The 21,981-nt window shown below is 46.7% G+C and overlaps 1 protein-coding gene across 1 annotated transcript in view; it reads left to right on the forward strand.

Annotated features, from left to right (window-relative positions):
• Nucleotides 1–21,981, forward strand: part of LOC311430552 (uncharacterized protein) — a 117,413-nt gene that overhangs the window by 87,281 nt on the left and 8,151 nt on the right. The window contains exons 71-86 of the mRNA XM_084507256.1: nucleotides 52–96; nucleotides 1,332–1,367; nucleotides 2,209–2,244; nucleotides 5,204–5,260; nucleotides 5,439–5,510; nucleotides 6,903–6,974; nucleotides 7,502–7,537; nucleotides 13,821–13,901; nucleotides 14,300–14,353; nucleotides 14,720–14,773; nucleotides 15,579–15,641; nucleotides 16,083–16,145; nucleotides 17,122–17,238; nucleotides 19,626–19,703; nucleotides 20,827–20,880; nucleotides 21,916–21,964. Of these exons, the coding sequence (XP_084363382.1) occupies nucleotides 52–96; nucleotides 1,332–1,367; nucleotides 2,209–2,244; nucleotides 5,204–5,260; nucleotides 5,439–5,510; nucleotides 6,903–6,974; nucleotides 7,502–7,537; nucleotides 13,821–13,901; nucleotides 14,300–14,353; nucleotides 14,720–14,773; nucleotides 15,579–15,641; nucleotides 16,083–16,145; nucleotides 17,122–17,238; nucleotides 19,626–19,703; nucleotides 20,827–20,880; nucleotides 21,916–21,964 (967 nt within the window). The remainder of the gene's footprint in view (nucleotides 1–51; nucleotides 97–1,331; nucleotides 1,368–2,208; nucleotides 2,245–5,203; nucleotides 5,261–5,438; nucleotides 5,511–6,902; nucleotides 6,975–7,501; nucleotides 7,538–13,820; nucleotides 13,902–14,299; nucleotides 14,354–14,719; nucleotides 14,774–15,578; nucleotides 15,642–16,082; nucleotides 16,146–17,121; nucleotides 17,239–19,625; nucleotides 19,704–20,826; nucleotides 20,881–21,915; nucleotides 21,965–21,981) is intronic.

The following is a 21,981-nucleotide window of genomic DNA, read 5'->3' on the forward strand; positions in this document are numbered from 1 at the left end:
ATGTTGCATTTGTCTGCTGGTGGCCATCACTACCCCTCTTCTTCCTCACAGGGTGGTAAGGGCGCTGTGGGAGTCCGTGGCCCCGTTGGCATGATGGTGAGTGTTAACATAGCATGCAAGACTGATTAACATGGATTACAGTGGCCCAGGGCCCACAGATAATGAAAAAAATAAAAAATGTAAATGATTTGATGGTCTTAGTGGGAAATAGAGACTTGGGGAACCTGAACTCCAGGGTTGTGTTGGGATGCATGAGCATAAATCCCGCAGGCAGCTGTGAGACACAAGCTGCCGTGCCAAGCGTAATCACTTTAGGCTCCTGTCCATTTGGCTGACTCATCTACAAGCTTCTGAAGCCCTCCTAAAATATCTCCACCTCTCTTTTCTTCTCCGTCAGGTCTGCTTGCCTGCATGAGTTTCAGGGCCTTGTTCTGTTTTAAATTCCCTTTCCGCTGATAGGGGTGAGTCAGGAGAGATGCAGATCACAACTGCTGCTTCGACAAACAACTTTTTATTTATTAAGCTGTTGTCTCGAATGGAATGAAGCTCTTGTTATGAGCAGAATAGGCCTTTATGAAGCTTCTCAGAAGGCCAAGGGTGACTGCAGCACCACATTGCACCCTTGGTCTCATCCCTGAAGGGCTTGTTCTTGTCCAGGCTGTCCCTTAACCATGAGAGCTTGCAGAAGGATGTAGCCCAGTGGTCAGGGCAGCAGCACAGGGCACGTGGGGCTGGCAAAAAGCAGGTTTTGTGCCTTTGGGAAATGTCTGTGCTCCATCCCCTCCCAGTCCATCCTGTCCCTGCCCACCCCTGTGATGAGCTGTCTGTGCTGCAGGGGGAAGTGGCCACCTCTAGATGTATTTGTATGAGGTCATGGATCACAAAAAGGGGTTATACCTGGACTGACCCCCCAGGAGAAGCCCTCTGGCAGCAACCCTACACTCTCTGAGAGGCTGGGGCTTCATCTCATTAACATTAAGCATACAGAAGTCTCAGTGTGAGGCTTGCAAAATGGGTCAAATTGGCCAACCTAGTTTAATTTACGTATCTCACAGATATCTTGAGTTGTAGCCCTGACCCTGTGCTGGGCAGAAATCTATGGCTAATTTTTTTCTTTCCACCAGTGTGACTCAATTTTGCTGTTTCTCACTTCTCAAATTGCTCTCAGGGGGAAGGAAAGGAGAGCTTGGGCTCCTGCACCCACCCCACCACCAGCTTCTCCACGCTGGAGCCTCTCCTTGGAGGCAGCCCTTCAAGTGGAGGCTTTTACTCTTTCCTAACACCTTCCCTGTCTAGTATTTCTCTTTACATCTTGTTTTATGTTCTTGCAGGGTCTAAAAGGCCTCCCGGGCATGAAAGGCGAAAGAGTAAGCAACAGTCACCTTACTTATGCAGCTCCTCAGGAGGAAGGCACCATTGTGGAGAGCCTTTATCATGGAAAACTTGGGAGGGGGGAGAGACAATTTTCTCAGTGTGCACAAGTGTGAAGTGACATCTGCAGCCCCCAGTAAGGACTGGGCTGAGATGGGGCCTGGGTGCATGCTATCTTTCTGCAGACCCATTTTTTTGGTTGGTTGGTGTTTTTTTGGAGGGGTGGTGGAAGGAAATTGGGGAGTTTGGACACCAAGGGACTCCTGGTGTACTCCGTTTGACACCCAAATGTGCAATGCATACCCTTTATTTGCATCCCTGAGCAGGAGTCCCTTGGTCTTCTTCTGCCATTTCCCACTTGCAAGCCCTGAAAAGCTGAAAAGTGCAGTGCTGAGAAGAGCAAATCTTTCAGTACAACATGCAAGTTTTGAGGGGGAAATCTGGGAAATCCTACATTATGTAGGAAGTCTTCCTACCCTAGATATAGCGTGGGCACATCTCTGCAGGCATTATGTCCTGCTGGGAGGTGAAAATCCAGGGACGGCTCCACACCGTGGATGTGCTGAGCATGGAGTCAGCCAAACCACTCCAGTCCTGGATCTTTCTTTTTTTTTTTTTTTTTTTTTTTTTATCATTGCAATAAATTCTGGTGGTGCGCAATCTCTTGTGGTAAGCTAATCATTTGGCCAAGTGCCCAGAGGAACTGGCTCCCAGCTGTGATAGATGTCAGTGTCTTGACGTGCAAATCAGTGGACTGAGCAGCACAAGAAGAGTGAGTAAAAAGGGAATCACTCACTGTCTTTTTTTTTTTTTTTTTTTTTTTTCTCCTGTTTTCAGGGTGATCGGGGACTTCTGGGACCCAAGGGAGAAAGAGTAAGGACATTCCAGTTTGTGGCTGTCTGGTAAAAGGCTGCTAGGATTTTATAGTTACCTGTGAGCAGATGGACATTTATTTTAGCAAGTCAGTGATCAGACATGGTAGAGACGTATATGATAAGAAATACTGATATCTGTTTTCAAATATATGAAGGTCTTAGCTATGTTACAGGATTTGTAGTGTTACATATGGGGGAGCACAGCCCAGCTTGCATGGGGTGCTTAGCAAGGATCCCAGCTGATGGTGTTCAAAGACTTCACATCAAAGGGGACTTTAAATCCTACCTTCAATCCTTAGTGGGAACTGAGTAGTAAGCACCACGTGCCTGGATGAGGATCCCTTTGCCAAGGAAATTTGCGGAATTTGAGCCCACCAGTGTCTCAGAGCTGTACCATGTGGGGAACCGCTCCCTGGCGAGACCTTTTAAAATTTTAATTAAAAATAAAAAATAAAATCAGAGCTTAAACAGGACCTGTGGACATCTCTGGTACAACCCCCGCACAAAGCAGGGCCAGCTGCAAAAGCAGATCACACTGCTCATGTCCTCGTGTGCTCTTCTCTGAGCCTCTGCTCTGATGTTTGGCCACCCCCAGGGGAAGAAGCTTTTTCTTCTGTCTGATGGGTGGAACAACTGGTCCCTTCACTGTGCACCTCCAAGAAAACTTGGGGTCTATCCTCTCTGCATTTTACACCCATGAAATGGAAGACAATGCTTAGATGTCTTCCTCCATCGTGGGGTTCTCCAGTGGGTTCAATCCATTTTGTTGGTGTCTTCCTTGCCTTGTACGCAATGCTCCAGGTAGGGCTTGCACCATAGTTTTAACAGGATCCTACTACAGTCATAACCAAAAACAGCAGGAAAAAAAAGTCACTTCAGCAACTCTTTTCTGGGGCACAAAAATGCTTCCTGTGCTCTAAGGGAGGAAGAAAATTTCCACTGATTTTGGTGAACCAGCTCGCCCCAAAGCGTGCTGCAATCTTAAGCCTGAGTTGGCTCATAGCAGGTAATGCGAAAATAACACCCAGAGTGGTTCTGGAAAGTGCACAGAAAATGCTGAACTTCTGCCCAGTGTTTTGTTAACTTCCTTCCTGGATGAAATGGCTTGTTAGAAAATGAGTTTTAGAAAACCTACATGATGATTCTGCCTTTGAGTCATGCAGTATTAAATGATTATGGCCGATTTGTCTCTGAGGAGGCTACTTTCAAAAGGGACTCGCTCCAGAGACAAATCAATTCTTAATCTGCTTCATGAGGAGGCCCCAAAACACCTCCCAAGATGAAGGAATGCGTAATCTGTTTTTCCAAAGAATACCTTAATAAAATATAAGGAGGAGTGTGAGATAAAACTGGAAGGGAGAGAGAGTTGATTTGGGTTTGTTCTACATGATTGCAGCTCAATTTTCTTTCTAACTCTCTCTTCATCAATACAGGACTATCTGTGTGCATCTCAGGGCCAGTACCATATATTGGATTAAACTACAGCATACTTATGCTCTCTTTTGTCCGCAAAATTGATCAAGTCCATCCCCATCCGCATTATAGATACTACGGAGAAAGAAAGCAGGAGGGTATATTAAGATGGAACTGGATCAGGGTCCTACGGTGACTGTGATGGTTGTATAAAGATTGCAAAAGACTGAAAAATATTATCAAATCTGGGGGAACATTAATTCATGCATGTTTGTTAAGACCCTAGCATCAATGCAGTCTCCCTGAACGGGGATATTTGCGATACTGAAGTGAGCTGGTGTAAATGGAGGCCTTTTCAAGAGGGCTACAATTGCCACAAAGGACTAGCAAGGAGAATTACCAGCCTGTAAGGGGTTAATTTATCTTTCAGGGGAATAAAAATGAATAAATGAGTTCTGTATGCTGCTAACAACAATGGTGAAATATTAACAGGCTGCACTGAACATCCAAATCAGATGTAAAAGTCTTCCAAAGGCGAAAATTGCTCCTTTCTGCTTCTGTCCTGCCCATGGTAAAAAGGAATCACCTTCCCTACTGGGTCTGCCCTGTCTCCAGTGTCAAAACCCACACCTGCTGCACCTCCACGCGTCCTCCTTGCTGCTGCACGCTGGAGGCAGGTGCACGCCGGCAGGTCGCAGTGCCCCGGTTTGAAGAATCGATGTTGTTGAGGGTGTGGAGGTTATCCCATTACCCTGAAACCAGCCTTTAGCTGGGTTAGGATGAAACAGAAGTATTACCCTGTGACACGCAGCCTGCACAGCTACGGAAGGCTATGAAAGACTTGGGTAAAGAATATTTCGGTAAAGAAAATTTGTCTTAATCCCAAAGACCAAAATGAAAAAGCTTCTTAGGTAGCCTGCCATCTTCTCACACTTGTCCATATCCCCAGGGGCTCAGGTTGTGCCCAGAGGGAACTTTTCCAGACAGGTGTAGGTTTTCCCTGAAGCTATTCGGAAGGTGGCTTCAACCCTCCTCCCTCCAAACTATGGGTGGCATCTCCTCTTTGGAGACACAACTGCTGATGAATATACTTGGCACAGACATGTTCTTGGGGTTACTGCAGCCCTGTAGATACCAGGGCGGCACCTGGGGTGGCTGACCCTCAAAAACTACCTCAGAGGGGTGCCCTAAGTCCCACTCATCTTCCTGAGCTCCATCTCTGTGCCCATAAAGGAGGGCGCCCTGAGCCTTTGGCCAGGTCCTGCTCCTGGGAGGAGATGCAAACCTTGCCATCCTAAGTGACACGCAGGGATGAAGGACCCAAGCCACCTCATCGGGGATGAATTTGTCCCATCACGGATGGCCTCAGGTCAGGAATTGAACCTCAGGGTCCCATCTTCCCGTGCACAGCTCCACCTCCAGCCTTGACATCCAGACAAATGGGCCTCAACATTTTCTGGAGCAAGAGGTCACTGGCAAAACTCTTGGCTGTGAATTCAGGAATCACTGGGCATCTGCATCTCTTCCATGTCTCCTTTCCCTAGGGTGATCCCATGACTGGTTTTGGACCCCAGGGCTATAAAGGCAGTAAAGGAGATCCCGTAAGTTTGACTCTCATCGTCTTTTTAAGCTATCCCTTCCCCAGCGTTGGTGACATCCACATAGGAAACAGCTTGGGACAACCACTGCAAACCAGCACTTTGGTCCAGAGCCAGCAGCTGAGGGCTGCATCCTTCCAGGAGAGAGGCACGACCCACTAATTTCTGTCTTGTCCTTCAGGGTGAACAGGGCCTGCCAGGTTTTGATGGAGACAAAGGTGAAAAGGGAGAGGATGGACCTGTAGGAGAAAAGGTAAGAGCCTCCCAATGTGATTGAGCTGTATAAAAAAAATAAAAAAAGCACTGGCTGTGTGAGGAGGGGGCTATATGCAGATACTGTCTCTGTACCCTCCCTTCCCATGTTCCCGATGGGAAACAAGGTGAAAGGACACATTTGCCCACCTCTTCCCACAGACAGGGCAAGGATGCTGCTGGGCTGGGGCTTGGGGTTGTGATACTCATCCTGTTTGCCAGGTGTGGAGCCTTGTAGTTGTGGGACCATGTGAGGCTGGTGTTTGCAGTGTAAAACCACTTTCGGAGAAGTGTTCATTCAATTGCTGCAGCACTGAAGGACCCCGTATCTCTTTCTCCCTCCAAGAGTTAGCTGTGCTCCTTCTTTCAAACCCTGCAGCTCCTGGGGCAGTTTTAAGGCTCAGCCAGCTCCTCTGTTCCTGTCCAGAGCTGCTCCTCATGCAGGGCTGTCCCCCAGGGTGTGGCACAGCCAGCCACCCGCCCCTCTGGCTGTCTTTGCTCTTTGAGAGCCCCCCGTGGTGGTCTCAGGTCTCAGCCCATCACTCTGCTGGGAGGAATCACGCAACTCTCCCACTCTCGAACTGAGTCATGGATTAAATCTCCATATGCTAATCATCCCTATTTTGATATCATGTTAATGGGTTTTGCTCCGGAAGCCTGACCCAGGACAGGGACTCAGCTGGATAAATATAAGTATCTACAACAGCAGCATCCCTGTCTGAGCTCCTGTTACTTCCCATGGGGATCTGCATAACTCCACAGGGCGGATTCAGGATGGGCCAGTGTGGGCATCTCCTTTGTGAAAGGGCAGATCACGTCCTGGCACTGATTAAATCCCCAGTGATGTTAAAAGAAACCCACAGAGATGCTCCCATGGGTGGTACCTGTGTTTTTGTCATATGAAATCCCCCTTGCAATATCTGTCAGTCTATCTGCTCCCTAGTAAGAAAATAATATGTAAACATCTCCTAAAGACACAGCACCTTTGGGCTGAATACCTAAGATACTCTGGAGCCCCAGGGTAGTATCTCCACCACCAGTAATTCAATCGGGGTCTTGCTCTTCGGTGTTTGCAAGGAGACAGCCTACTTAGAGGCTTCGAGACCCTTTTCTGCTTGTGTTCCTTCAGTCCCCATCACTGAGCACCAACTCTCTTCCAGGACAGTGCTCTGAGCTTTCTGCTGAGCTGTTCTGCAGCTGATGGCTTTCTTCCCTAGCACTGGATGCCATACAGACATCTGGGGTCTCTGGGGGCCTGGGGTCTGCTATAGAAACGGAGATTTTGGTGATTCTCTTTGCTATCTCCATGGGTTCCTCTGCTCTCTCTGAGGATGGGCCACTTCAAGATCATAGGGTACTTAGGCTGCGTTTGACAGGGATTTTAAAATTGTAGGGACTCAAAGGTGAAGCTGGCTCCAAGGGAGTCATGGGGCTTTTTGGAACAAGAGGACCGGTGGGACAGAAGGTGAGTACAGCGAGCACCTACATTAAGGTATCCTCTCTAAGACCTGAGGTGTAAAATCATGCATGAACTGATGCATAAAATCCTTTCACGGTTTCCTCACAATAAAATTCTGTGCTCCCTCTTCAAAATTACTGCTTGAAATGTTATGGGGTTACCAGAAAGCAGAAGTTGTGCTCTGCCAGGAGAGCCCTAAAGATCCTTCCCATTTTATAAAGTACCATCTTTCCTGGCATCTTTCCTGGGTTATGACAGTCAGTAATGATTTTGCTGAAATGTCAGTATTTACATGCCAGGTATGAATTCCTGCCTAAGCTCCAGAATCAAAATGGAGATGTAGGGCTCCCTTCAGCTGCCCACCCAGGATGTTTAAAGGATCTTACATCCCAGCTGCTGCTGCAGAGGGTCCCTGACCCCCAAAGGTCCTCCTGTCTCCTCTTCCACAGCTGTAGGAATATCCTAAAGCAATCCCCATTCCCAGAGTGCGTGCATCTCTTTCTCACAGTCATTCATCACCGCTTTCCTTGCAGGGAGAGCCAGGAGCACGAGGTCTGCCAGGCTCTGCAGTGAGTTGGAGCATGTTTCTCTGCCTTTGGGATGCTTAAGCATGGAGTGGGGCTGGCACCACTCCTCCTCACCCCATGGCCACACATATGGGTCACTGGGGAGGTGAGGGGATGGCCACTCAGTGTTGCTCCACAAAGCTCATCTTCAAAGAGGCTTTGCTGGAAAACCAGCCATGGGCAGGGGGGGCAACACCAAAGGTAAGTTTTAATAGGAAGTTGCATTTTTTTGCATCAGGAGACACATGAAATGTGCGTTTAATTATTATTTGTAATGCCTTTAGTACTTCAGGGAGCATTGCCAGACACAAACAGGCAATGTTTCATGTTCAGGTGGTTAAGAATTGTGACCATAGGTTGTGTATCACATGAGAAATGTATATATCCTTGAAAGACTTGGCTACAAGAGGCTATTCCCAGTGCTTAGTGGACACTGCTGCTGGCCAGAGGGAACACAGTTATGTAGGAGGACCTGGATAGTACTTCCTGATTCCTGGCAAATTGCAACTGGGGAAAAAAATAAAAAATAAATATACTACTATTAATAATAATAAACTAATTTTGGTTTTGCTGCAATGTTTTACAAAACTTTTACAAAACAAAACATTTTTGCTGCTATGTTTTACAGAAGTGTTTACATGCTTTACAACTTTGCCATTTCACCTGGAGGAAATCCTAAGTTTAAAAAAAAAAAAAAAAAAAAAAAAGGAAAAAAGAAAAGGGTCTCCAAAGTTGTTCAAAGTGAAAAAAAGTCACCACTGATTTGTCTTCATTGGGGAAAAGAAGGAATAGGACAGTAGGAAACACCAAAAGGCAACTAGTCGTGGAAATATGAGCATGTTCAGTTGTTTCATTGCAATAAGAAATATTACTATTTTTTTAAGTTATTCCACACTTAATGTCTCCTTGTGCATGAGCAGATGGTTCTCAGCAACTGCCTGTTGCTGTAAAGGCTCCACGGCTGCTCAGCACTGCCTCATGATTACTGGTCATGGATGTATGGGTATTTAAGAGTCCATAATCCAAACTGGTAATTGCTCACTGAGGAAAAGGCCCTCATTCAAATTAGAATTTCAACTCCTGCTTTGGTAGTGCAAGTAGGAGAATAAGGATGGATTCCAGCAAAGGAAGCTCAACTGGACTGCAGTAGGAACTGGCCATCCTGACCAGCGGCCATCCAGTGATGGTTGGGAGGTGTGCTGTTTTCTACTGGTACCCACAGGGGTTGTTGCATAATATAATTAACTACCAGAAATTGCTATCTTGACAATCAGTATTTGAGGAAAGCTACGTAATCCTTCTTTGGAAAATATCTGAGGATTTTGCTGGTACAGGGAACGCTATGCTGTGCTTGAGGCTAGAATGAGATAACAAAGCTTGGTTTTCGTTTTTCATTAAATTTCTAAAATTGCAACTCTCACATCAAAGCTGGGGCCTTGACAGAGGAGCCTTGATATACAACAGCTTGGATGAAATTCATCTGACCTCCGGTTAGATGTCTGCCATGTTCGCTTTCCACATCTGAGCGGGCTGGACTCAGAGTGTTTTATAGACTGCTGTAGGGTAGTCTTGCAGTGTGATTCACATCATCTATTTCAGACACCTGTGATGGGACATGACATCCTGACGTAACTTGTTCTCCACAAAACCAGGCTGATGGTGTCTCACTTTATCTTCACAATGCTCACAGATACCTTGATTGTTTGCTCCTGAGTTACTCCAGAGTGGGAGGTTAGGCTGTCTCATTGATCATTCCTCAAGTCCTCTTTTCCCCTTCTCTTGAAGACAGACACTACTTAGTCCAGTCTGCCTGTATCCACTCATTCCTATGCAAAACCTCCAAGGTAATGCCTAGCAGTTCTCATTTTCCTTCAGCCCCCCCTAATTCCATCTGTCCTTTCTACAAATTTCCACCAACTCATTGCAAAAACTTGCTTTCTGTCCTGCTGAATTCCCTCCCAGTTGATATCTGGGGAGACAAAAGTTCCAGTGCCACCACAAATCACTCTGAATAATTTAACCAGCTTGTACAAAGTCTCATCCATTTACTCTTTTGATTTGATCTGCAGGAGTTCCCAACCAAGTGACAGTATTTGTGTCTTCTCCCTGTAATCGTTGCCTGGAGAATTTCAGTGGACTTAGATGAGTTTATAACTGGATCTCAAGGCAAATGAGTGCATTCTTGATATTCAGGACACCTCCTTCTTTTTCCTCTTTTCTAAAAGCACTGTGCTCGTTTACATTGATATTCCTGCCATACTTCATCCTTTAATATTAATACTTCAGCCTGTGTTAAATATATTAAGTTGTAGTCTTGATTATGTATTAAGACTTCAAGCTCCTCTTCTTTATGTCCCAGATGTAATTCATGCATTAAAATACTGGCAGATTAACCCATTATTCTCCTTAAAGCTCTGTTTTGAATATTCCTTGCCATTACTCCCTATTTTGGGTTTCCAGGATCTGAAGTTATGAGTGTTCCTGGGTCTTCTCCATCGTGGTGTGCAGTCTTCCTCACTTTTGTACACTTCCTCGGTGTACAAATAGGGTCTCTGAGTTCTTCATGTCCTCTTGTGAGCTGGGCTCTATAGTTGGCCAGCAGCCTGTGGATGCTCACCCTATAACTGAGGAAGCCAGGCCCCATGTGGTAACACCACCCACACAGCCATGTGCGTGTTCCCAGAGAGTCCCTCTGAAACTTGACTGGAGGGTGGGAGACCCACCAGATCCTTGGGTCTTCTGCTTTTGCTCCCACAACCATTTCTGATGTTCTTTATTCTTCAGTGCTCTGTGGGGCCTGAAAATGAAGTGATAACCAAGGCCCCTTCACCCAGGCTGTGGTAGGTGTGGTAATACAGCACAAATTTGACTTTACCAGATTAATTAAAAGCCCTAGAGCTCTTGATAGAGTCATTGAAGAGCTACTCAGGGTACCAATGTGAGGGTCACAGCTCACCACACCAGCTGCATGAGGACTTAGGTGAACCCTATGGCAGCACAGCTCTAAGGCCTGATGAGCAGTGGGGCCACCTCAAGCAAGAGGTGAGGAAAGGTTGGGTGTAGACCTCTGTCCTGTGCTGGACAAGAGGTGCCCTGGTCACTTGTAGCACAAAGAGCCATCTTCTGAGTTGTTTTTGGCCCAGGAGGGTGCCCTGAGCACTTCTGATGAGTCCAAGGTGGCCAAGGAGAAGCCATCCAGACCTTCCAGCCACAGGTGGAAATCTCTGCCCAGAAACCTTGGAGGCTTTGTGAGATGCATTACCTGAGAATTAATGCTTGTTACAGCCACGAGGACAAGCTGCTGCTTCCACACCAAGACAGGACAGGCTTTTTTGGGGGAGGAGGCTCAGGAGTGAATCAAATAATTGCGGGCAGGATCGTCTAGGCACAGGACGCAGCAGGGAAGGGATAAAAACACAGCTGAAACTCTCAGGTTGAGACTCCCAGCTACTTCAGATGTATCATCCCATCAAATATTGAGCGCCGAAGCCCAGGAGGTGGGAAATGTTTTAGCAGAGGTAGCAGCCTACGCCATGGTTTGGAAATGCATTAGCCCTTTGATGTCTCTTCCCTGCTGCTTCCAACAGATTGCTCCTTTCGGGGTGCGATGTGTTTCTGCAGATGGATTTCATGCTTGCCCAGGGTGACCCAGCTAATTCCCCAGCTCCTCATCTGAGTGGAGACAATGAGCCTGGTGACGACACAGGCTCTTCCCTGGCTCCAGCCCAAATCTTCGCAGGAATTTGTGCCTGGAAGCAGAGATCCTCGGCTGCTCAAAGGCATCTTTGCGTCACGGCCAGCGCTCAGGACTTATGACTAAGCCTCTGCGTTGTTGTGCCTTCATGGTACCTGGTGTCTTTGCGGTTAAATGAAGCCTGTTCCAGCAACACTTTAATAACAGAACCAAACAGCAGAAGCCATTTCCAGTATTCCACCATTAATTGCCTTTAAACTGCCATTTTACTAGCTTTTCTTGACCAGCCTTTATTTGCCTGGCAATACACAGAGTGTAAATCTGAGGGAACAAATTTCCATTTGGCTTCTTTCCCTTGCCCACTGCCTGAACATTTTTCCTTTTCTTCTTGTTTTTAAATCCTCTTCCTTCTTGACCCTTTCAGCCATCATTTTCTTTCCCTGGGTGTAGACGGCCTTGAAAAGCATCATCTCTCTGACCCAAACCTCTGAAGAGAGATTAGACCCGCTGCATGCCCAAACCTGATTAAAAAAAAAACTTTCTAGCATGTATGATGAAGTCTGTTCAGCCTGTCACAGACAGAGCAACTACAATGAGATAAGATCGAGGTCAAAAGCATATTCACTAGATAAGTAGGCATGCCTGAGACCAGCAATTTTTCTGCCTACCAGTACGTATCGTGAGCTTAGCTCTTCCTGAATCCACCTGAGTTCCTTTCAGGCCCAGAGCCATCACAAGAAGCATCCCACAGGTTAAAGCTAACAGAAGAAATGAGAGTTGGACATGGGCAGATGTGGGAAACACAAGAAAAGACAGAAAGGTCTCTCTTTGACACAGGAGCCCCTCTGGACAAATAAATCCAGGTGCTGAGAGGACTATTAGAGCTAATTGGGAAATCACTAACTAGTGTCAGGTTCCTTCAGGCTCAGGCAGTGCTCAGGAATAAGCTTTAGCCCATCCTCTCGGGCACAGGTGTATAAATCCCTGGCCAGATGGGTCTGTACCTAGTTCAAAGCAATCTGAAAAATGCCAGGCACTTGAAGGTATCCTGGGCTCTTGAGATTTAAACATTGAACCAAAAGGTTTATTGCCCTCCAAACAAGCAATCTGTCCTAGTAAACAGAAATTCTAGTTAGCTGTGTTTTTTATGGCCCATTTATTTCCTCAGCCAGAACTTCATATTGATTGTGTCAATAAATAGTAACTGGTAAATAAAGATCATGCATGAGATGTTCGTGCCTGATCGTGCAGGCAGGGCTCGAGGAACATGGACTTTACCTCCTCCAGATGTGACCAGCAGAGCCGTGGAGGAGCACAAGGCCTGCTCTCAAATGCTCCTCTTACTCCAAAAGATAAAAGGTGCCCAGTCTTGGGGAGGGATTTGAGGAAGCACTTCCCAGAGAGGAGCTGAATTTTAATATCTGGGGATGAAGAGGTGATGGGTCTTGCAGGCTGACCTGCTGACAAGGGCAGCACCATCCCACCCACGTATCTCTGAGATGTTTGCTTGTCACCACGATCACTGAGTTGTCCATTAGCCACTGAGAGGATGAGTAATGCGAAAGGTGATGATGTAGCTGTTTGACATACAGATCTGGTGGCTGTTTTTTTTCCCTTTTTTTTTTTTTTTTAATAAACATGCTTCCTTTCAATAACTTACTGTAAATTAATTCCAAGCAGATAATGTAACCAAGCAGACAACAATAACTTGTTCATCTCCTGATCTGCTTAAGCAGCCAACTCACGCTCCTCCAAGAGAGATGAGCCCTGTGCAATCAGTGTCTCTCAAGTGGGGCCAAATCCAATTTCACCTCACACCCAGGTTCTGAAAACTGCAGTCAAAATCAGCCAGATTAGATAAATGGACTAGCAGAATTGGCAGCCTTGGGAAAAAAAAAAAAAAAAAAAAAAAAAAAAAAGGCATTTTTAGTAACTTTCAATTTGCTGTTGGAACAGGGAGACCCCAGAGAAAGAGGCCCTAATGCTGGATGATGTTGATATCCCATGCTGAGCTAAGCAGCAAAGTGGTTCGAGGACCTCCAAGGTGTAGTGCTATGGTGAAGCATCTTTGCCCTTCATTGCCCACATGTTTGGGCTGGATGAGGCTCTCTTTTCTCGCTCCAAACTCTCCAGGTGGGAGATCTTCTCCAAGCTGTAACTGTAAGCAGCCCAGTGCTCAGAGCTGCTCTCACCAAGCAGGGCAGTCATTCACCAAACTGAATTTCACTGCTGAATTTCTGCTCTGCTCCACTGGTTGGGGCTGAAACTGAGCTGCTGACCCAGTGCCCAGGACCGTGGGCATCCCATGCAGGAACTCACACAGCGTGATGCTGCCTGCTTATACCCCTAACCCTATTTTCAACTGCAGCCATCACCACCTCAATTGTCTTTCTTCACACGTGTGGCTTGCAGGTTTGTGAAAAATGGGTGCTAAACCCCAGCCTCGTGTCTCAGTGCTGGTTTTAGGGTGGCTCCTGATCTCTGACCATGTCCGTGTGCCACCTGGACTCTTACTATTGAGTTTCTATCCTGATGACTCTCCTCAGCCACTGCCTTGCTAACACAGAAATTCATTTTGCTCCTCTTTGGCAGGGTGCAGCAGGCCTCGATGGGAGGAACGGAAACAAGGGAGCCAAAGGTGACAGAGGTCTTCAGGGACAGAAGGGGAAAGCAGTGAGTAGCAGGAAAGGATGTGGTTCATTTGGAAGGCAAAAAGAGGCTCCATGGCTTTCTCACAACCATATAAGAAAGTTTTCTTCGCTGAGGGTGGTGAGGCACTGGAACAGGTTGCCCAGGGAAATTGTGTGTGCCCCATTATTGGAAACGTTCAAAGTCAGATTAGCTTTGAGTGACCTGACCTAATGAAAGGGAGTTGGACTAGGTGATCTTTAAAGGTCCCTTCCAACCCAAACTATTCTGTGATTTTATGATTCCGTGAACTGCAAATTTTTTAGGAGCCCCCAGTGGTTAAAATGACAATATAAATGCAACTGATGCTATCATCAGAGCTGCATTCTTAACCTGTCAGGCTACGTATGATATGGCTTTTGTTTTGTTTTGTTTTCATGTAGGGAGATAAAGGTGATCCTGGGATTGCTGGTGACATCGGGCGGAAAGGAACAAAGGTAGGAGATGGGTGAGACCCTGTTGAAATCTCCATTCATGGAAATACTCAAAAGCTGTGTGGATACGGTCTTGGCCAACCATCTCTAGGTGATCCTAGAGCAGGGTCCAACAGAGTGGTTGGACCAGGTGGCCTTCAGAAGTCCTTCCAACCTCAACCACTCTGTCATTCTGTGAAATAAACACTGGGACAAGCAGAGAAAAGAACTCAGACTCCAGGCTGGAGTGGGGCTGATGGGGAAGGATGCTGTGGGTAAGGGAAGCTCTTGCAGCACTACACTGGGACTAATCCTGTGCACATGCAACGTTCATCCTGTCTGCCTTCCCCTTGATTTAACGTCATTGCCCATGATCTGCTTTCTTTCCAGGGCTTACATGGGCTCCCAGGACGCACTGGCATGCCAGGAGCCAAGGGCACCAAGGTGAGCTCAGCCCAGCTTTCCCTCCTGCTCTGGATGCCCCATTTCCAGGAGTGTTTCCCACTCATCCCCAGGGTAACATCATGCTTGAAGAAGCCACCCTAACTCAGGCAGAAGACCCTCTCTGCAGGCTGCAGCACAGAGAGATGTGGGCACAATCAGGATTGTCAGAATTGATCCCCAATTTTGGACAATCAGAATTGATCCCCAATTTTGGACAATCTGGGGTTAAAAAAAAAAAAAAAGAAAACAGACCCTTCCTCACGAACCCCTGCCCAAATCCTCTCCTGGTCTGTGGCTTAGCAACTGCCTGGGCTCGATTCACAATTACTGCCAGGCACATCGCTCTGATTGTCAGCACTGCTGGTCCTTCCTCTATAAACAGGGATAATGGCCCTTAATGGTCTTTTTATGAAGGGTTTTGAAAAGCTTGATAAGAAGCAAGGGAGCGCTTGATATCTGAGCCAATGGGCTATGTTGTTATTATTGTTGTTATTGTTGTTATTGTTGTCCTTCGTCTGCCTTGGCCTGTTGGGTAAATTAAGTCCTACTCAGTGAATTGCCCACCTACTTTTATGTGGGTGGGCTTAAACTCAGGGCAGCCTAAAGTCTATATTGGTCTGAAGTAGGAATTTACATTAGTCTGAAGTAGGAATTTACCTGTATTTAGGCTTTCTGTTACCAGGAATGTCATCATGTCCATGCCCTCCACAGCACCACTTACCCACCTTGCATTTTGAAGCTAGTTTTCCACATATTTTAGACACTGTATGTACTTACAGCCCATTCACTGCTTTTGCATCCACAGGGAGAAATTGGCAGTCCTGGAAAACCAGGAATCCCAGGATCAGATGGGCCATCTGGACCAAAGGTGAATATTTAAATTGCACATCTTCCTTCCAAAAGGAAGTTTCCTAAAAGCTTTGCAGATGATGGGAATTTCACCTTGACAATGTGCTTATTTCCGTGGGAAACAAACAGGACTATTCCTAATCTGTTCCTACAAGCCAGCATCTATCTGAGTGGAGATGCTTGGACATCTCAGAGATGGGGACCTCTTCTCTTGCCTCGGCAAGTCTCAGCCAAATTCATCCACCCAGCCCTGAAGCTCCTCAAGCAATATTGCACATGCCAAGCACTGGGGCTTTTTAATGAGATTTCTATCAGTCACCTTGAGTACAACACAGCCTGAGAGACCCTGATGGGTTGCACTCAGTAAATAACATTGTAATCTGAAGAAAAACAGGTTTGTTCAACAAATGCAACCATGCTAAATCTGCATTGGCCATGATTTTATCTTGGCTCCCAACAGGGCGAACAGGGAGCATCAGGTGATGACGGTGCCATGGGGATTCCTGGGGAGAAAGGAGAAAAGGTTAGTGCTCGCCACACTGCATCGAGCTGCCATTTTTTAAAGAATAAATCCCATATCCATCAGGTCGAGTTAACAAAATTATACACTTTATGCATCATAGGTACCCTTTCCAGAGGGCAAATGTCAACTGTCTGGAGCATTGAGGCTTGGACTGCAGGTGGAAAGGGCAGGAGAAAGAGGTCTCCTTAAATTCACCCTCTGCTAATGCATGAAACATCAAGGCTTATTGCACTTTCCAGCCCCTTCTTGCATTCAGCTCCACCATTTGGTCCCAAAGGTTTTTGCTTTTGGTCCCCACTCCTGACAGTCATCTGTGTCAAATACTTTGAGTCCTTCTCTTGCCAAGCAACACCCCTGGCTCAGTGAGTTTCTGAGCTGCAAATGGTTGGAGGCTGGGAGATCAAGATATGGATTAGAAGCAGAAGGAAATGAGAGAGAAATTTTTGTGTCCAGAGGAGCTGGACAGGCTCTTATTTTTGCCTACATCAGAAATCCACCTTTAGCTGGGTCTTGCAAGCATCTTGCAGGCATCTCCTCCTGTTGTGTTTTAACAGGAGACTTTTCTGTTCACCACAGCTCCAGGAGAAAGCCCAATGGTGCAGATAAGTAGGAAAATTACAGGCCACCTCTTGGTGACTCTCTTTTTCCTCCTCAGCAGTCATTGGCCTTTCTGGGGCTACAGACTAAAGGACTCAGCTTATATGTCAGGCTTTAGAAGTTTTGGGGTGTCATCCTGGAGATGTCCATGTCACCAAGCAGGGAGGTTCCTCTGGAAGAGAAATGGTAGGGAGCAAAACAAAATTAATCTCAACCATCCTACTGATGCTCTTCCCATGTGAACAGACAAAAGAGAGTGTCTAGGGTCTCCCTTTATTCCCAATGTCCATGGGAGTATCTGGGAAATACCTGATTGGCCCATATCTAAAATCACCTGTGCTTGATAAAAGCTCTGAACCTCTCTCTTGCTGATTCTCAGGGGGCCAAGGGAGTTCCTGGCTTAGGAGGCTTCAAAGGACAAATGGGGTGGCCTGGAAAGACTGGAGCTGCAGGACCAGATGGACCTCAAGGGCCCCAGGGCAAACCAGGGCCACAGGTGAGCAATAAGTGTCATCATCATGCTGTGAACCCTAATGAGATCTGGTGTGAGGATGGTTTGAATGATAAACTCTAATAAGCTGGCTTCTAGGAGATCTAGTTTTCTCCTTACCATTGTAGCTATATCATACATCTATTGATAAAGAAAAATCCTCTCCTCCTGCTCCTGTTCAGCCAGGTCTGGATCTCCCACGTGGACAAACACAACCATGGTCCCTCTGCTCTCTATAAAACCTTATACCAGAGCTGGTGGGGCTGCTCCAGCAAGGATTCACCCCCAGACACCCTCCTCCAAGAGCAGGATGCTCTGGACCTCATGGATTTACCTTCTGTGGGGAGCTGTGGTAGAAGTCCCATCTCCAGCTGCCCTTCAGATCATTGCACCTCACATCCTCATATGAGATAGCACCCCAGAAGTGTCCCCCCTGTGCCACCATGTGTACATACATGCCCCCCTCTCACCCAGATTTCGGAGGGGTCTTGGTCAACTTAATTCATCTTGCGATGCATTTATCACCAGAGATATTTTCTTTCCTTTCCTCTCTTTTTTTCCTATCTGCAGCATAAGTGGTGACCTCTGAATGAAGAAAGGAAGGCTGATAATTTCACGTTAGCAGGGCATCGAGTGCACCCCTCCTGTTGCTAATTATCTAGGGAGCAGGATGCCAAAGTTTCGGAAGGAGCTGGTGGCTTTCAAACCCCATTTGTGGCCTACGCTTAATAGGTGTCTTTGCATGCAAGACATGCTGGGCACCTTTTGAAATGTAACAAAAAGACTTGGAAATGAGACATGCTAATACTGTTTATAAGCAGGAACATGCTGCCCCCAGATTCTATGGTAATGAAGAGTGTCTTGCTGCTGCCAACACAATGCAGAGGGACGACACTAGAGATTAATGTTAATCACCCACCCTTAGACAGCATCCATTAAGTAACGAAGAACTTTTCGACTGAAAGAGTACTGGAAATGAAAATACTCTTCTCAGTTGTGCTGGTGGGACTGGCTGAGTTTCAGGCTTGCACAGGAGAATACATAAATGAACATGAAAGAGCTGAGAACAAAAGAAAAGCTGAAGTTGGGCAACTACCTGAAAGACCAACTGCATCCCACCAGACATCTCAGGGACAGCCCTGTTTTAACTCCTGCAAGGCTGGCAGATATTTGGCAGACATTAATTGATTGATGTATCCTTATAAAAATAAGCTTAAGGACTTAATGCACATGTGTGTGTGTATTTATACATAGATATCATGTGTATGCACATCCATGTGTTGTCTGTAAAACATTCGAGTTTGCTGCCAGATGGGAACTAGATCGTGCTGCTGTTTGGAAATGAGGAAAGGAGGGAGAAACCCTGGCAGGGTTTTTCTCTGTTATACCCTGATGATTTTTTTCAGCCAAATAATGCATCTCTGATGGTCAGTGAGTGGCCTTTGCCAAGTTAAGAGTACATTTAAAAGGATGGAGAACGTAGCTGCTGTGTAGCTGCATCTGACTTTACAGGTCTGTGCTGGTAAAGATACAGCAGTGGGAACTGCTCTTGCTGTCAAGGATGGAATTTGGGACAGTTCAGACCCAGTTTGGTGTGAATTTTCAAATTAATCTGGACCTCATTAGATCAGGTCTCCTGGGCCCGACCAAAGGTCTCCCTTCCCTAGAAAGCCTTGCAGGGCTTCAGAGTCAGGTGGTGTAAAGGCATCTATATAGGTTTTGTTGATTATTAACCTAATTTTCACCCTACACAGAGAAAGAGCAACGCGTTTTGGGAAAGTCTGTACCCACAGGGTGGGCAAGGTGTAGGACCCCCTCTCTGAAACACTAAAACAGGGACTAGATCCAGCCTCAGACCATAGCCTCAGCCTTCTTCTTCTTTTCCTTGCTCCCCAGGCTCTACCTGGCAATGAAAAATTCATCAAAAGAATCATACAAGGGAGGAAGTAGCCAAAAGTACAAGCTCCCCTCATGTATGTTTAAAAGGCAGGAAGTTTTTATGTTAGCACTTACGAGTGGTGAATGCTCGGAGAGCCATGTGAGAGATAATAAATGGCTTTTGTCTGGACACTGATTAAAGAGGGACTGTGAGATGCCTCTTTCTACACCCACACTGCTACTTGTCTTTTCCCTAAATTAAAAGAGAAAGTCCCTGGGTTTGAACCACAGCAAGGCCACCCCCGTTTCTGATGTGGGAGGGCGTTATCTCAGACTGCAAGCCCTTCTCCTCCCGCTGAGGCTCCCTTTCTTAAATTAGTGCCGAGACAGAGAGCTGGAGAGAGAAAACTGCCTTCTGCCCCACAGAAAAAAACAGGAAAACCCCAAGCTGTGGAGCATGGAATCTCCAGAGGTTGCTCAGGCATCACTAACTGAGCTCTCCTCATGCTCTCCAGGGCCCACGAGGAAGAAGAGGAAGACCTCCACTCTGCCTCAGAGGGCCCCCAGGCATGGACGGGCAAAAAGGAGAAGCGGTCAGTATGGGGGTGATCCTGCTGTCCTGCTGAGACCCCACCACCACCCTGCAGCAGGGCTGTGCATTAGGGCTGGGTGAACCCTGGCTGCCCTAGGTGGGGTTTCTTGGCCCTCCAAATTTTGCAACAGCAAGAGCACAAAAAGCTTCTTTGGGAAAACATCAAACATCCTCAGCTGTGCTTGGTAGACCAGGAGACCAATTGGTAGACCAACACTCAGTGCAGTACTTCAGTACAGTGGGGTAATGCTCAGCCTTTCATTGCTCATCAGAGAATATAATCAAAAGCTTAATTTCATGATACTGACCTGCAATCCATGTCCCAGATCAGTCCCTACATGCTTTGGGCCCTACCACCACCGACTCACAAGATTTTTGCATCAGGAGGTGGCATTGCTTTTCCTCCATGTGTCAGTGGAGGGTAATGTGATTTCTCCCCAAACTCCAGCACCTGTAAGCAAGTAGGGAATGAAAAAAATGACCATCAATGTTTTAATTTAGGTCACTTTTCCCATGTTCCTTTTCCTTTGATATTTTTAAGTATATGTAATCAACAAATCCAGTTCTCACCAGCTATGAGCAGAAAAATTTTCTTTTCAGAAAGCCCTGTTGGCAAAACTCAGCATCTTCCCAGTGCTGGGATTGCAAACCTGGCTTCCATCTTCTGCGTCGTCTGGTCGGGGTTCCCAGAGGTTCCCTGGAGGCCAGACCCTCTCCACGCCTCCACCTCAGCCTTTGTGGTCCCTTACATATTCCAAAGAAACCTGCCTTAAACCTGGTAACATCCTTAGAGCCCTGCTGCCTTGCGCATATATAAGTTAGACCAGTCACACAGCTCTTCAAACTCAGTGGAAAAGCAAAAAAACAGCTCCCCAAAAAATGGGAGCCTGCACCCAGCCCTCTGAGACACACTTTTGTTCTTGTTTCCCCGCACACGGATGAGACCGTTCCTTCCAGCTTAGCCAGCTACCCACTGATATCCCTTAAATTTATGGGAAAACATGTGAGCATTTTTCTCCATCTCCATTTCTAGAGCATCCTCTCCTCTCTAAGGTGCACTTATTCTTGGAGCATTTAATGGTCAATCTACTGAGCATTTGTAATGACTTAAGTGTTTTTAACAGGGTGAAAATGGGCCGGCTGGCCAGAAGGGAGAAAAGGGAGATCCTGGTCTTTCTGTGAGTACTTTAGTCCAAGATGACATCCTATTACACAAGCCTGAATAGAGAAAATAGGACAAACTGCCCCTAAGAGGTGTAGAGAAGGAGGGAAATGGTGAGAAACAAATTCATGCAGAGAATATCCAGGAAATGAGAGTGTTGGCCATTACCCAGAGATATCAGATAGGCACGAGCTGGAGCAAAAGCAATGCTGGGCAGTCCAATGCCAAGTCCAAGCAATGACCCGGAGTTTGGGGCACAAAATTTGTCACCCCTACAAGGTGGAGAGCACGTGAAGTTGCAGTAGGGTGCAACATTAAAGATGCTCAGCTGAGACAGTGGTAGTTGGTTAGCCCAAGGACAAGGGATAGACTCAAAACCCATGGGACCAGATGTCTCACTCTGTGGGGATTACTGTTAGCTAGAAAAGAGACAGAAAAGAACAAAACGAGGTGCGGTTACATCTCAGCTAAACCTCGTGCTAATGCCCATCTCTGTCGGTCAAGCCTGCAGTGTGATTTCAGCAGCCCCTTATGGATGCAGATGGGCTGACAAAGCTTCTCAAAGGACATCTGAGGGACCTTGGCTCCAGGGACAGTGCCAAAAAGGTGCTGGTACTCACTGGAAAGCCAGCCTGGGCTTGAGGTGTCCCACGGTCCTCATGGCTGGAGATGTCTGTTCCTCTGGGCAAGAAAGAAACCATCGGTAGGGGAATCATTTAACCTAGAAAATTCTGTGATTCTGTGTAGAGCTTAGGGATACGGTTTAGTGGAGGGCTGTTAGCGTTAGGTTGGAGGTTGGACTCGATGACCTTGAGGTCTCTTCCAACCTAGAAAATTCTGTGATTCTGTGATTCTGTGATCATTTTCCTGATAAGCCACAAAATGTGAACCAAGGTCCCTATGACACCAACATCTTGGCCAAACCGAAGTGGAGGTGGCCAGAGACCACATCTGGTGGGGCAAGGGGAGTCTGGCTGGGATATAAAGCAGAGGGAGATGGAGCCTGGGTAGAAAATCTCCTCTAACCTCTGCTTTTCCCCCCGGGGCACAGGAGGAAGAGGTGAAGGAGGTAGTCAGGAGCGAGATGAGAGGCAGATGCGGTAAGTCAGCTGACGAG

The sequence above is a fragment of the Aythya ferina genome (assembly GCF_964211825.1).
Source record: "Aythya ferina genome assembly, chromosome: 1".
Taxonomy (NCBI): domain Eukaryota; kingdom Metazoa; phylum Chordata; class Aves; order Anseriformes; family Anatidae; genus Aythya; species Aythya ferina.